General features: G+C 49.5%; 1 protein-coding gene across 1 annotated transcript in view; it reads left to right on the forward strand.

The window, feature by feature from the left end:
• Positions 1–13,010, forward strand: part of KDM2B (lysine demethylase 2B) — a 119,073-nt gene that overhangs the window by 48,719 nt on the left and 57,344 nt on the right. The window contains exons 9-11 of the mRNA XM_040250625.1: positions 195–310; positions 5,950–6,076; positions 8,237–8,721. Coding sequence (XP_040106559.1) covers positions 195–310; positions 5,950–6,076; positions 8,237–8,721 — 728 coding nt within the window. The remainder of the gene's footprint in view (positions 1–194; positions 311–5,949; positions 6,077–8,236; positions 8,722–13,010) is intronic.

The raw sequence follows: 13,010 nt of genomic DNA on the forward strand, positions 1-13,010 counted from the left end.
TAGCTTGTAGTGGTCCAGTGGGGCTTCAGGTCTGGGTCCTCCAGGACAGCTAGGAGCTCAGCTATCTGCATCACATAGCCTGAGCATCCTCGGGTGCTCACCCAGGCCTTCCACGCAATCTTATTGTGGGCCTAGTGGGGCATTACCGCAGGGCCAGCTGCTGACCCTTTCTTTCCGTGCCCTTCCCCACCCAGGCTGGATCCATGCAGTCTACACTCCCGTAGACTCTCTGGTGTTCGGCGGGAACATCCTGCACAGCTTCAACGTGCCCATGCAGCTGCGGATCTACGAGATCGAGGACAGAACGCGGGTGAGGCGGCTTCCTTTTCTTCTCGTGACCGTGCCAGCCCCTGAGCTCTGCCTGGTCCTCGGGGCACACGGGGCAGTCCTTCCAAAGTCCTTCCTGGCTCCTTGTCAAACCTCCTGAGTTCCCTGCCTCAAGGCAGGTCTTGGTCCTAGTTCTCTGGGGCAGGGGGTGCCCACGAGAGCCTCCACTCAGAGCCCCGGGTGTTTCTGTTCACCTCCAGACCCGTGGTGCCCAAAACCCCCTTGTCGAAGAGGAAGTATCTCTTGAGAAAGCACCGTATGATGTCAGGAATCTGGCTCTTCCTTCTTCCCACGTGTATAAAGGGACACGAGGCAGTGGGGCAGGGGTGGGGGGGTTGGTGGTTCATGGTTGTGCTGGTAGTTTGGAGCGGGGTTAGGATCTTGGGAAGTAACTCAGATCTTGACCATGGGGGGACCCTGAGGAAGCCAGTATTGATCTGTGAGTCTGCTGGGGGACTGTCCCTGAGCTCCATCTCAGTGTCTGCTTGCTGCTGTTGGGGGGGGTCCCTTGTCTTCTTGACACGAAGTCTCCCCTACTTTGCGCCCCAGGAGCAGAGTCCAAGCCTCAGACACCTGACCTGGGTCCTCCACTCTGTTCCCATTCCACAAGTTTCCTCTGAAAATCACTGTCCCATCCATGCCCGAAACTGACCCAGTGTCCCCAGGCATTTGAGACAGCTCTGAGAATGGGAAACCAGGACACAAAAGGCCTACTTCTTCATTCTTAACAGTTATTCAAATGTTTCTTCTCCCTTTTAATTGAGATGTAATCCACACAGACAAAGTGTACAATTCAGTGGCGTTTAGCATTTGCCTATGTAGCACAGCCGTCACTTCTAATGCAAAGGGGTTTTCATCACCCTAAGGAGAAACCCTGTCCTCAGTAGCAGTCACTCCCCACTCCCCCATCCCCAGCCTCTGGCAGTCACCGGTCTGTTTTCTGTCTCTGGATTTGCCTGTTCTGGATATTTTATGGAAATGGCATCGTATAACTTGTCCTTTTCTGTGTGGCTTCTTTCACCTAGCAGACTCTTCAGGGTCCATCTACAGTTGTGGTGTTTCTCAGTGCTTTGTTCCCATGGCTTAATTCTATTTCATTGTATGGGTAGACCACACCTGGCCATCTCGGGCTTTGCCTTGGAAGTGACTTTTGCCCCAGAGAGGGTTGCCATTCGTGGACCCTCTCATAGAAGCTGATGCTCTGTGCTCAGGGTTCCTGCCTTTCTTGGTCTTGTTTCCGGGCCTTGGTCTGCCTGGAATCACATGCGTGGGTCAAAGTCTTAGCCACTCTGTGTACACTAACCGTTTGAGTAGTCCCGATGCTGAGGTTTTAATAGTCCCGATGTTGAGGAGCCTCGTGCACAGGTTCCCTGGGGACCACTCTACGCTGTGTTCAGTGAGCAGGTGTGCTCACAAGGGCAAGTGCATATCTTCAGCTTGGTGGGTTTGCTACTGGGATGCCTGGATCCCAGGGGTCCTGCTTTGTGGAATTTCGTGCCTCTCTTCTGTTGCCTGCCGACCATCCCTCTCCTGGTCTTGGGGAGGCCAGTTCCAGCCCTGGTCTGGAGGCTGCTGCCCCATGGCGTTCTAGAGAAAGGCACCATTTGGGTGCCAGTGGTCAACTTGTAGTCTGGGTCAAGAGCTGTCTGGGACTCCGGCCAACTGTCCTTTGGCCAGCCCCTAAAGAATGGACCGGTTTGTTTGTGAGCAGACGGGTAGGTGTGGGAGAGCAAAGGAGAAAGAAGTCAAGCACACAACTTTCCAGGCAATTCCTAAAAGCCGGAGTCAGGCTGGGATATTTCTAAACGCTTCAGCAACTCACTTGGCAGCTGTCCCCGCTCCCCCCGAGGGAATCTGGATCCTACTTTTCCGTGGACTGGGGTCCTGTCGTCATTCTGTTAGGAGCCCAGCTGCCCTCCCCGTCAGCAGGAGGCGGGAGGGAGGGTAATGGAGTGGAACCCCCAGCGCCATGCTGAGCTGCTGTGGAATATCGCGCCTACATCGAGATGAGCACGGCAGGGCCCCTCCCCCAAGGCCCACTGTTCCCTGTCTCAGTGGGCATCCCATCTGGTTTCCTGAAGCAGGTGGATGGGCGGGGGGTTGAGGGGGAGATGTCGGGGGTGGGGTGGGGGGAATGGGTGCAGGCTGGGCGGGAACCAGCAGCAGGCTGTTTAATCTGCTTTGATTTCTGGTCTTTGGAGAGGGCTTGGCTACAAGGCCCGATTGTTTATGTCTTAGGAGCCAAAGCAGACAAAAGATGCTGGGAAGAGAGCCCTGGAAGCCAGATAAAATGCCAGGGCTGCTCCTCGTCAGCTCGCTACAGCTTAATTCTTTATATCCCTGTGAGCTTTCTTAAGAAGGTTATGGCCATTTAAAAATAGTTTTTCGAGAGTCCGAAAACATGGATTTGCTTGGAAACCAAATGCCGGGGGCGGGACAGAGGAAATCAGTCTCTAAGCCCTGGGGTGTGGGTTTGATTTAGAAAAATCATTTGCCTTTGTGGCCCAAGGTGGGGGACCTCTCCCTAGACACCAGGGGAACCGCAGTGTTCGCTTATGTTTAGGAAGCATGTCTGGCTCTCATGATTTGAATTTTTCTCGTCTGGATGAGAGGTGACCACCCTGCTGCCCATAAAGCAAGCATGGATAGGTGCAGATGTTCTGAGACTGGGTTTTTCATTTCCTGACCGTCTTTCCCCTCTCATTCTAAAGATAAGCAGAGGGGTGAAGAGCTAACCAAAGACTGGATGTGTCGCATGTTTATTATTTGAAGATAGCATCTCAACAACTCTCACTCCATATTTTTAACTCCAGTTGGCTTGATAGAGGATAGGAATCGTCCAATCGATCACTAAACTGCCGTCTCTCATATTTATCTTTCTCCCCCCACCCCCCGCCAATGTCTCTAGTGAAAACAGCCTTCTCAGGAAAGGTAATGAATGCCAACATGCCCCATTCCCTCTCAGCTAGTGAATCTATTTGGAAATTGCAGATAATTTATCCTTCCTCTCACCTTTCCCCTACCATTGGATTTTTTTTTTCCATTGACTTTTTTTTTTTTTTTTTCCAGGAGAAAAACAATTTTTAAGACACTTCCACCCACCCTCATATTTTAGTTTCTCGAGTCCTTGAGACCTTGGGGTTCTAGACGCACCAAAACATCTTTGGTTCTGATCCCCTGAGGTCACTCAGCTCCAGGAGGAAGGGCTTAGGCCAGGTGCCACTCGAATGGACCTTTGGGAACTCAAACTGACCCCTTGAGACCCGCTGAGAGATTGATTACTCCCCCAGGCTGGGAGCATTGCATGCTTTCTGACTGCCTTGCCTTTCGATGATCAACTCAATTTGGTGAGGCTCCGAATGTGTCAACAAGTAATGTTGAGCAATCGTGTGTTTAATGTTCCCAGGCATGTGGCTGAAACCTTTTGAAGGCGAAGGGTGGAAGGCGACAACCTGTTTGTAAGTCAATTCTTTGCAAATTTTGTTTCCTGCGGTGCTCTCTTGGAAAAAAAAAATTTAAAAAAAAACAACAAAAAAACCAAAAATAATTCTTCCATCAGCATTTGTTTTCACCCAGCTGGTTTCCCTTGGGTTCAGCAACGATGAGGGGAGACTTATCTTCCTCTCCGGAACTACAAAACAATTTTTTTCCTAATCTAGAAAGATTCTCAGGTGCCATGGTGCCCATCAGGGCCAAGTGGCTCAGACAGTTTTCCAAATTTGAAAAGTCAAAAGCAACTTGAGAGTTTTATCAATCAAGTCAGGAGATGCGAGGGAGGGTCTGAGAAGAGGCAGGCCTGCCTGTCCTCAACTTGCTCTGTAGGTTTTGACGATTTGTTTCAAAATCTCTTGGCCCTTGTTCTGGAGTAGGGTTGGGGTGGGGCTGAGAACCACCCCCTCCCCAAACTCTTCACAGGAGGCCAGGACGGCCTCAGGCCCGAGAGCTTCTCTCCTTTTCAAACTCTGGAGAACACTGATCCAATGACTGTGAAAAACAACGAATACTCTCCCAGCAATAAAACTGGGGTTCTTGGGAAAGCAAGCTGGAGCCAAGGAAACCACTAAATGATATTCCCAACTCCATGCATCTCCCCAGGAGCTCAAAAGCATGCGGCAGCCAGGATCTCATCCTAAAGCATACCGTCCCCCAGAGGCAGGGAGATCAGGTGGACCCAGGATGCAGATGGGAGAAGTAGGGACAGGGCCTTGCAGTCGGGAAACTGAGTCAGTGGGATCTGGGATGGCTGGGAGCTGGAAGTGGGACTCTGAGAGGGCAGAGTGGGGGCCTTGTCCAGGTGGACACCAAGAGAGGCAGGAAGACCGGATTTTAGGGATGATGGAGTTGATGGAGCATCTAGGTCTGCCTGAATTTGCCTTCTTCCCAGATGTAGAATGTCACCTGTTGGTTGTCAGCAAAGCAAGGTGGGAGAGTGCGCTTCCTTGACACCCAGTTCCCTGAGTTCCTAGAGGACAGGAGAGGTGAGGAGGGGTCTCTGGCCCCCACACAGGTCCCTCAAGGCTGGTGCATGCTCGGTGAGAGGGTCCAGGAGTGAATGTGGACATGCGGGAGCCGTGAGTGGTCTCAGAGAAGAGGGCGCAGCTGTGGGAGGCAGACCACCTCCCACCACCCTCGCCCTCTCAGGATGTAGTTTCTGGAAGGCTCCTCCATGCCAGGGCCATCAGTGTTATTGCTTCTTTCCCATCTCTTGCGGCCGTCTCATCCGTATAGAGCCCGTGCTGCCAACCATTGGAATCCCCCTGGGGCCTCTGGCCTTTTCACAGCTCTGATGCACCAAACTCTCAGCACCTGTACTTCCTCTCCTGTAAGAAACAGTCAAAAGGGGATCTCCAGCTGGACGCCTGCTCCAGACCCAGGGGGTGTGTCCTGCAGTGTTAGGACTGTCCCAGGTCACACCGGGGACTTGTGTCAGAGGGAGTCCTCTGTGGAGCTAAGGCTGGCAGTGCCAGGTATCCTGGGGGAGGCGCAGAAGGTGGGCTGAGGCCCCGCCTCTGATAGCAGGAGAGGCCACACCCCCTCCATCCTCATTGGTCCGTCTGTGGTGGCCTCCTTCTCTTGAGTACAGGAGATGCTTGACAGCCTGTCTACAAATGGGTAAGGTTTGGGGTTTGATTTCTGTTTTTCAAGGCGGGAAGGAGTGGTGGTAGAATCTATGCAAGGATTTTTGAGAATGGGCAAGGAGCCTGTGTCTGTGGTAGCTAGAATCAGGTAGGGGCTCGCAGCCGCAGGCACCTGCGCCCTCCGCCATCAGATCAGGGGACACCTCTTTCTCTGCATCTCCCCGAAGCACAAAGTGGACCCCATACAGCTTTCCCTGCGCAAAGCTCGAGGACCTTTGCAATGACGCTCTCACATAGGCCTCTTCCCTGCTCTTCCTCCTCATTCGTGCATGCTGGTATCTTGCCCCTTTCAGTGCTTCCCTCCAGCCCATACCCCTGCCCCGCCCCCCCCATTTTTCCTTCACACCATTTGTGCTCTTGCTAAGATGATGAAAATGACTCCCACTCCCAGGAACTCCCCCAAACCCATCCCAGTGCCCTTCTTTCCCACCTTTCTCCTCTGCCCTCCAGAAACTGACCTCTGCTCCTGGATCTTTGCTTTCAGGTGCAGCCCAAATTCCGTTACCCCTTCTACTATGAGATGTGCTGGTATGTCTTGGAGAGATACGTGTACTGTATGACCCAGCGGTCCTACCTCACTCAGGAATACCAGAGAGAATCAATGCTTATTGGTGAGTGAGCCTTGCTCGGCTGCCTCAACGGCTCAGCTGCAGCAGAAATAATTTTTTTTTTTTTAATTCTCAGCAGTATTTTTTTTTTCCATCTCTAGGTCGGTATTTCTATTTGTTTATCTTTAAAGATTAGTTTTTATTGGGGTACAGTTGCTTTCTGATGTTGTGTTAGTTTCTACTGAATAGCAAAATGAACCAGCTATACATATACATATATTCCTTCCCAGAAGTAATTATTTTCAGTGGGGCTTTGGGAGTCCTGGGTTCCAGGAATTCTTCTGAGCCAGTGTTATCAGGCAAATTCCTAGAGACTCTTGAGGGACAGGGAAGTCATCCTTCTTAGCTTCCCACTTGAAATAGTCTTAAGTGAAGGAAGTCATGACCTCCAACAGAGTCATCTTGGTGACCCCCAGGTTTTACTAGTTGATTATACAGAGGTGGGGAGGGGCTAATCCCCTGGCATGGTTACTGAGACAGGATCCCCACCGACCAAAGTTTCCTGGTTCTTTTTTTTTAATTCCTCCTTGGCCACCAACTAATTTTTTTTCTCCCTGCACTAGAGATTAGATTTTTGTCTATATAGAAGCAGTCCTAAGAGATTTAACCAGTTCCTCAAAACCCAGGCCAGTTATAAGCCAGAGGGAGGGGTGACCAGAGGGAGGGGTGCAAGCTTGGCAGAGCGGTGGGTGGTTATGACAGAGGCAGGGAGAGAGCATTTATAGCTGCAGCTGCAATGCCCTGCCCTGCTGCTCTTACTTAAAGGGACATCACACTCCCCCCACATATAGCTCAGTCCCTGAATCTTGGCTCACAGGCACACACCCTGAAGTTGGATCTAGCTTGTGACAGCCTCGAAGAGCGATCTGTAGGAAGAATATGCTTCTTCCCCTCAGCCTCTGAGCTGGTGCAGTCCAGGGTTTCTTCTGGATGCTAGAGTCACTGTACCTCACTCACTGCATCTTCCTCATCATGGGATAGAAAAATGGGGTTGGCCCGTCTCCTTTAGGGCCTGAACAATTTCTGCTGTGATTTACAAGATGTTTAGATTTGTTTTCTCCCTCTTACTAAACCTCTTCCTTCCTTCCCTTGACTACTGTCCTGACGTCCAGGGGTTTCAGGCCTGACATGTGATGAAGAACCAATGTTTCTGCTGGTGGGGGGGGGGGTCTTGATTAGGGAGTGCCTTTTGGAAATTCAATTCTGTCTGGGGTTCTAGGGTGGGGGTGGGGCCTCTGTTGTGATGTAGCTACATGCTCCCTTGGGGACCAGAGGCTGGATTTTGTGGCAGTCCACAGGACCAGGAAAGAGAGGGTCACCACTCTCACTTGGAAATTTAGGGACATAGAAGAAAGTTCCTTATTCTGTTCCATGCTTGGGAAGAAGTTCTAAGGCAACATTTGGATCACTGGTACCCCTGTTTCTCTTCAATTTTCTTGCCAACCAAAGAGAAGGGGGGATATTTGGGGGACACTTCATTTCTTGAGTGCTAATTTTGTGCCAGGAACAATGCTCTGTGATGCCTTATTTAATGCTCACTATGAGTGTTCAAGGGAAGTATTTAGTACCTGTATTTTTTAAAGAGCATTCTTGAGATATAGTTCACATATCATACAATTCACCCTTTTAAATATGTAGCATTCAGTGATTTTTAGTCTGTTCTCAGGGTTGTGCAGACACAAGCACGGTCAGTTTTTAGAACATTTTCATCATCCCCAAAGGCATTCTGTACCCTTGAGCTACCATGTCCTTTCACCCCATGCCTGTGACCTCAGCCCTAAGCAACCACAAATCCACTTTCTGTCTTTATGTAGTTTCTTCCTGTTCTGGACATTGGATATGAATGGAATCATTTAATATGCTCATTTTTGCTTTATTTTTTCCCGTATTGAAAGATACAGTACCAGGTGTGTTCAGAGAGGCGAGGCAACCTGTCAGGGTACACACAACTGGGGAAAAGCAGAGCTGTGTCTGGCTGGTGGCAGCCTCTCTAGGGCCTGAGGGAGGCAAAGGCTGTTAGAATCATCAGAAGGAGCTCAATGTGTAGAGTAAAGGAGGCATAGCGAGTGGGACTTCCAGGGACGTCCAGCAGGGAGTTTGGGGTGTTCATCTCTTTCTTGTGACATTCTTCCTCCACGCCTCCTGCCCCAACCCCATTCTTAGATGCCCCAAGAAAGCCCAGCATAGACGGCTTCTCATCTGATTCCTGGCTGGAGATGGAGGAGGAGTCCTGTGAGCAGCAGCCCCAGGAGGAGAAGGAGGAAGAAGAGGAAGAGGAGGAAGAGGAGGAGGGTGCAGATAAGACCCCCAAAGCATCCACCGATGCTCCTGCCTCACCCACGAGCACCCCATCCGAGGACCAGGAGGCCCCCGGGAAGAAGCCCAAAGCCCCTGCCATGCGGTTCCTCAAAAGGACTCTGTCAAACGAGTCAGAGGACAGCGTGAAGTCTGCCATGATGCCCACCGACTACCCCAAGACGCCCACCGGCTCTCCCGCCACTGAGGTCTCTGCCAAATGGACCCACCTCACCGAGTTTGAACTGAAGGGCCTGAAAGCTCTGGTGGAGAAACTTGAATCCCTCCCGGAGAACAAAAAGTGTGTCCCCGAGGGCATCGAGGACCCCCAGGCCCTCCTGGAGGGTGTGAAGGTGGGCAAAGGGGGTTGCCTCGGGCTGGGCAGCTAAGGAGGGCTGGGCAGGTCTTGTTCAACATACAGATTCTCGAGGGTAGCTCAGCTCCAGGGAGCTTGGGACAGACTGTCCTGGGGGGACGTCCATGCGTGGAGAGGGACTTTGGGTCCAAACAAGCCCATCTGGGGTATCCGAGTAGAGGCCACCATTGAGATCCCTGCAAGGGGATCTCGTAGTGGAAGTTGGCTCTGCAGTTGACAATGAACCCTCTCTTGGGACGTGTTCAGAATCCCAGCCATTGAGGACAGTAGGGTGTCACTACTTAGAGTGTACCAAGAGTGCTGTGGTTGGGCTTGGGGACAAACCACTGACATCATTGCCAGGGAGACTTGCTGCCCTGGGCTGGCTTTTTCACCCCAGAGGATGCTTCTGTTTCATGTGAACAGGTTGTTCATCCTGGTTGTCCCCTAGGTGACCATCTCAGGTGGGCCACCAGGATTGAGAGATCTCCAAGTAGAGCCTAATTATTATTAATTTTTTAATTTTAATTTTTAATTAGAAGATAACTACTTTACAGCATTGTGATGGTTTCTGCCATACATCAACATGAATTGGCCATAGGTATACATATGTCCCCTCCCTCTTAAACCTTCCTCCCACCTCTCTCTCACCTCCCTCCCAGAGCCTAATTATTGAGCAAGCTCATTGACCACCAGCTGTATTGGCCATAGGGGAATGGGAAGCAGGCAGGTAAAGAAATCAGGAGGAAATTCCCTGGTCTCCAGGACTTGATGACTTCACCACTGTGGCATGGGTTCAGTCCTTGTTTGGAGAACTAAGATCCTGCAAGCTTTGCGGCGTGGCCAAAAAGAAATTGGGAGGCAGGGAATTGAGTGCCACTGTGTGTACCCAAGTCATGGGAGTCGGGTAAGGGGACATTCATTGGCCACATCAGAGCCAGGGCTCTGGGACAGTTATGTACAGGGGATTTGAGTTGGGCCTCAGAGATTACATAGAGTTCTTCAGATGGAGAAGGCTGTTCTAGGCAGACTACAAACATGAAGTATATTTAAGAAATAGGAAGTACACTGGGAGACCTTGTCTGGTAGTAATCATGATATTTGTTGAAAGCTTGTGTGTGTGTGTGTTAGTTGCTCAGTCATGTCCTACTCTTTGTGACCCCATGGACTGTAGCCCACCAGGCTCCTCCTCTGTCCATGGAATTCTCCAGGCAAGAATACTGGAGTGGGTAGCCACTGCATTCTCCAGGGGGTCTTCCCAACAGAGGGACTGAACCCTGGTCTCCTGCACTGCAGGCAGTTTCTTCACCATGTTGAAAGCTTACTCCCTGCCAGGTAGCAGGGCTCAGCAGATGCTAGGTACCTGACGAGGAAGTTGACTCAGAGAGGTAAAATGACCTGCTTGAGGCGACAGCTCTATCTCCTACATCTGGACAGTATGGTCAGGATGAAGTCTTCAGAGTGCCTGTGTGGCTATCCCTGCGTGGAACTGCCTCCTGTCTCGGCATTGGTAATGCTTTTGGGTGTGAGGCCTCAGAGATGTTTGGGCTTCCTTCTCCAATGTCTGATTCTCAAGTGAATCCATCTGCCCACTGGAGTTGAAAACTGAATTCAGGTCTCTTGTTTGATGGCTGCAAACTCAACCCAGGATTTGTTAATTAGTTCATTTGTACATTTGTTCACTTAGAAAACAGCATGTCAGATCCTGGGATATTAAGACTGTTCTGCTGCCCTTGAGGTGCTCAGTGATAAGGGGCTGAACTCTTGGGGTCGAGTGGAGGTGAGACCTGGGGCTGTGTCAGGTAGCTTTACAGGTACCACCAGCAGAGGGAGCTGGTGTACAGGATCATTATTTCAGGTATACTGCTAAGTCACTTCAGTCGTGTCCGACTCTGTGCGACCCCATAGACGGCAGCCCATCAGGCTCCACCATCCCTGGGATTCCTCCAGGCAAGAAAACTGGAGTGGGTTGCTATTTCCTTCTCCAATGCATGAAAGTTAAAACTGAAAGTGAAGTCTCTCAGTCGTGTCCGACTCCTAGCGACCCCATGGACTGTCCATGGGATTTTCCAGGCAAGAGTATTGGAGTGGGGTGCCATTGCCTTCTCCATAATTCAGGTATATCTCACTTTATATAGCAGGTTATTCCCTGCAGATGCTGTGAATTCAGATCTTATGACTCTGGGAAATTGCCAAGTAAAAGAACTTTGTGATGAATATCCCTACAAAGCATATCTTTACTTTCAAATAGGTCTTTTTAAAACTGATTCTTGACTGATTTGGAGGTTGCTTCAACTCTCAAGAGTTTCATGAAAGTACGCATATACACACAAAATTTTGCACACAGTCTCAGAGGGTTTTGGACTCCTGAGCCTGCTCTAGAACCCCAGCTTAAGACCCTCTAATCTTGTGGAATGGAATTTTAGATATTGGGTTTCCTAAAGGAAACCTTAGAATTGTGCAGTGTGGCTACTTTTCTCTTCTAAGGTCCTATAAAATGAAAGCAAGGTATTTTCATCAATAATAACATCACTAATAGCATTAGAGTTCCAAAATGTTGTAAATGGGTTTAAAAAACACACGGTCATCTGAAAAGGAAGTGTTGTTGTGGAAAGCCTTTTTTACTTTATGTTCCTTTGCAGTGTCGCTAGTTCCTGGTTGGTCAGATTTCTTTCTAGGGATAGGATTCAGCCCCTTGTATCCCTCACGTGTGCCCACCTGATGGCCCTCTGAGGCTAGATTCAGCCTACGCCCCATGCTGGTGTGAAGGAGGCCTGGGGTAGGAGCTTAGACAAATCTCAAGGATCCCAGCCTCTTTCCTCCCCAACCCCCACCTTGGGGCTCAGTGGTAGCTCATGATGATGTGTGATAATGAATGGATTTCAATTACTGTGTGCTCCTATAGTCTTTTTCATGTAGAAATTAATTTAAACTGCCTAGCAATTCTCTGTGTTACTTTTGTTACCCTCATTTTACAGATGGGAAAATTGAGGTACAGATTAGGTTAAGTGACTTGCTCAAGGCCACACGTACTGCTCAATGGGGAAGTCCATGCTCTTACCTACTAGACCAGGCTTTGTTTGGCTGCGGTAGAGAAACTAATTCTCTCTTCTCAGAGGCCACTCTGAAATTAGGGAGAAGGTATTAAGGTGACTGTTAATGGCATTCTTTACAGAACAGGCAACACATTTGTTTGGTCCTATAAACAAAAACTATAAATTGGTAGTCTTAGGACAAAATCTAGCCTCTAGGCATGGCATTTGACCTGTGCGGCATTGAACATAATTTTGTAATTATTTGCCAATGTTAAAAAATCAGAAGAGTAAGTGAAAAAGAAAAAAAAAAATCAAGAGAGTTATATAAAATATCTTGGCTATCCTGGCTCATGTTTCTGACTGACTCTGAAAGTGAAAGTTAGTCCTTCACTCGTGTTCGACTCTTTGTGACCCCATTGACTGTAGCCCACCAGGCTCCTCTGTCCATGAAATTCTCCAGGCAGGAATACTGGAGTGGGTTGCCATTTCCTTCTCCAGATGACTGACTCTAAGCAGCAAGAAATGAGTATCAAGTGATCTTATATACCCCAGTCTCCACCACTCCCTACTGCCTTCTGAGTGTTGGCTTACCATTAGGCTCACACATCTCTTTTTGGTATAATCTAGCCAATTTAGCTTATTTATTGACTTAACTTGTCTTCAGAGATATTTATGGTCTTGAGTCTTGTCTGAGGAAAGCCTTTTCGGGCTAAAGAACTTATAAATTGGGTCGACAAGGCTCCTTAAAGCCTCAGGAAAATCAGGGCCTCTGCTCTCATCTCTGAGTATTGTATGGCCTGCATGGGGGAAGTGGACCAATCACCTTTTCCAGCGTAGGGAGAGCTGCTTCCTGGCTGTCTGGTCAGGCCATCAGCCCCTCCCAGTCCCTGGAGACCCAGAAGAGATTTTGAACCTAAGACTAGCTTCTAGAATGAGGATGTTGTCACAGAAGGGGAACAGCTTCTTCCTGGCTGCACGCTTTAGGTCCTTTTGTTCTCTCTTCTCAGATGTTGGGGTTTCTTTTGCATTGGCTGAGAAATAAAAGTCAGCTCAGGAATGTGGGTTCCAGATAGAATTCTTAGCTGATGCCCCCTGCTCCCACTACTAGTGAACGATTTGTGTTTCTCACCAGTGTTGGTTCCCCCTTGATGATTGATTGATCAGTCATGATCTTTGACTTTTGCAGCAAAAAGATGATGTCTTTTCTTCTCTCTCTTTCTCTGAGGCCTCAGAGATGGCTGCTAATGGTGGC

Source organism: Oryx dammah, unplaced genomic scaffold (genome assembly GCF_014754425.2).
Source record: "Oryx dammah isolate SB20612 unplaced genomic scaffold, SCBI_Odam_1.1 HiC_scaffold_12, whole genome shotgun sequence".
Lineage (NCBI taxonomy): Eukaryota > Metazoa > Chordata > Mammalia > Artiodactyla > Bovidae > Oryx > Oryx dammah.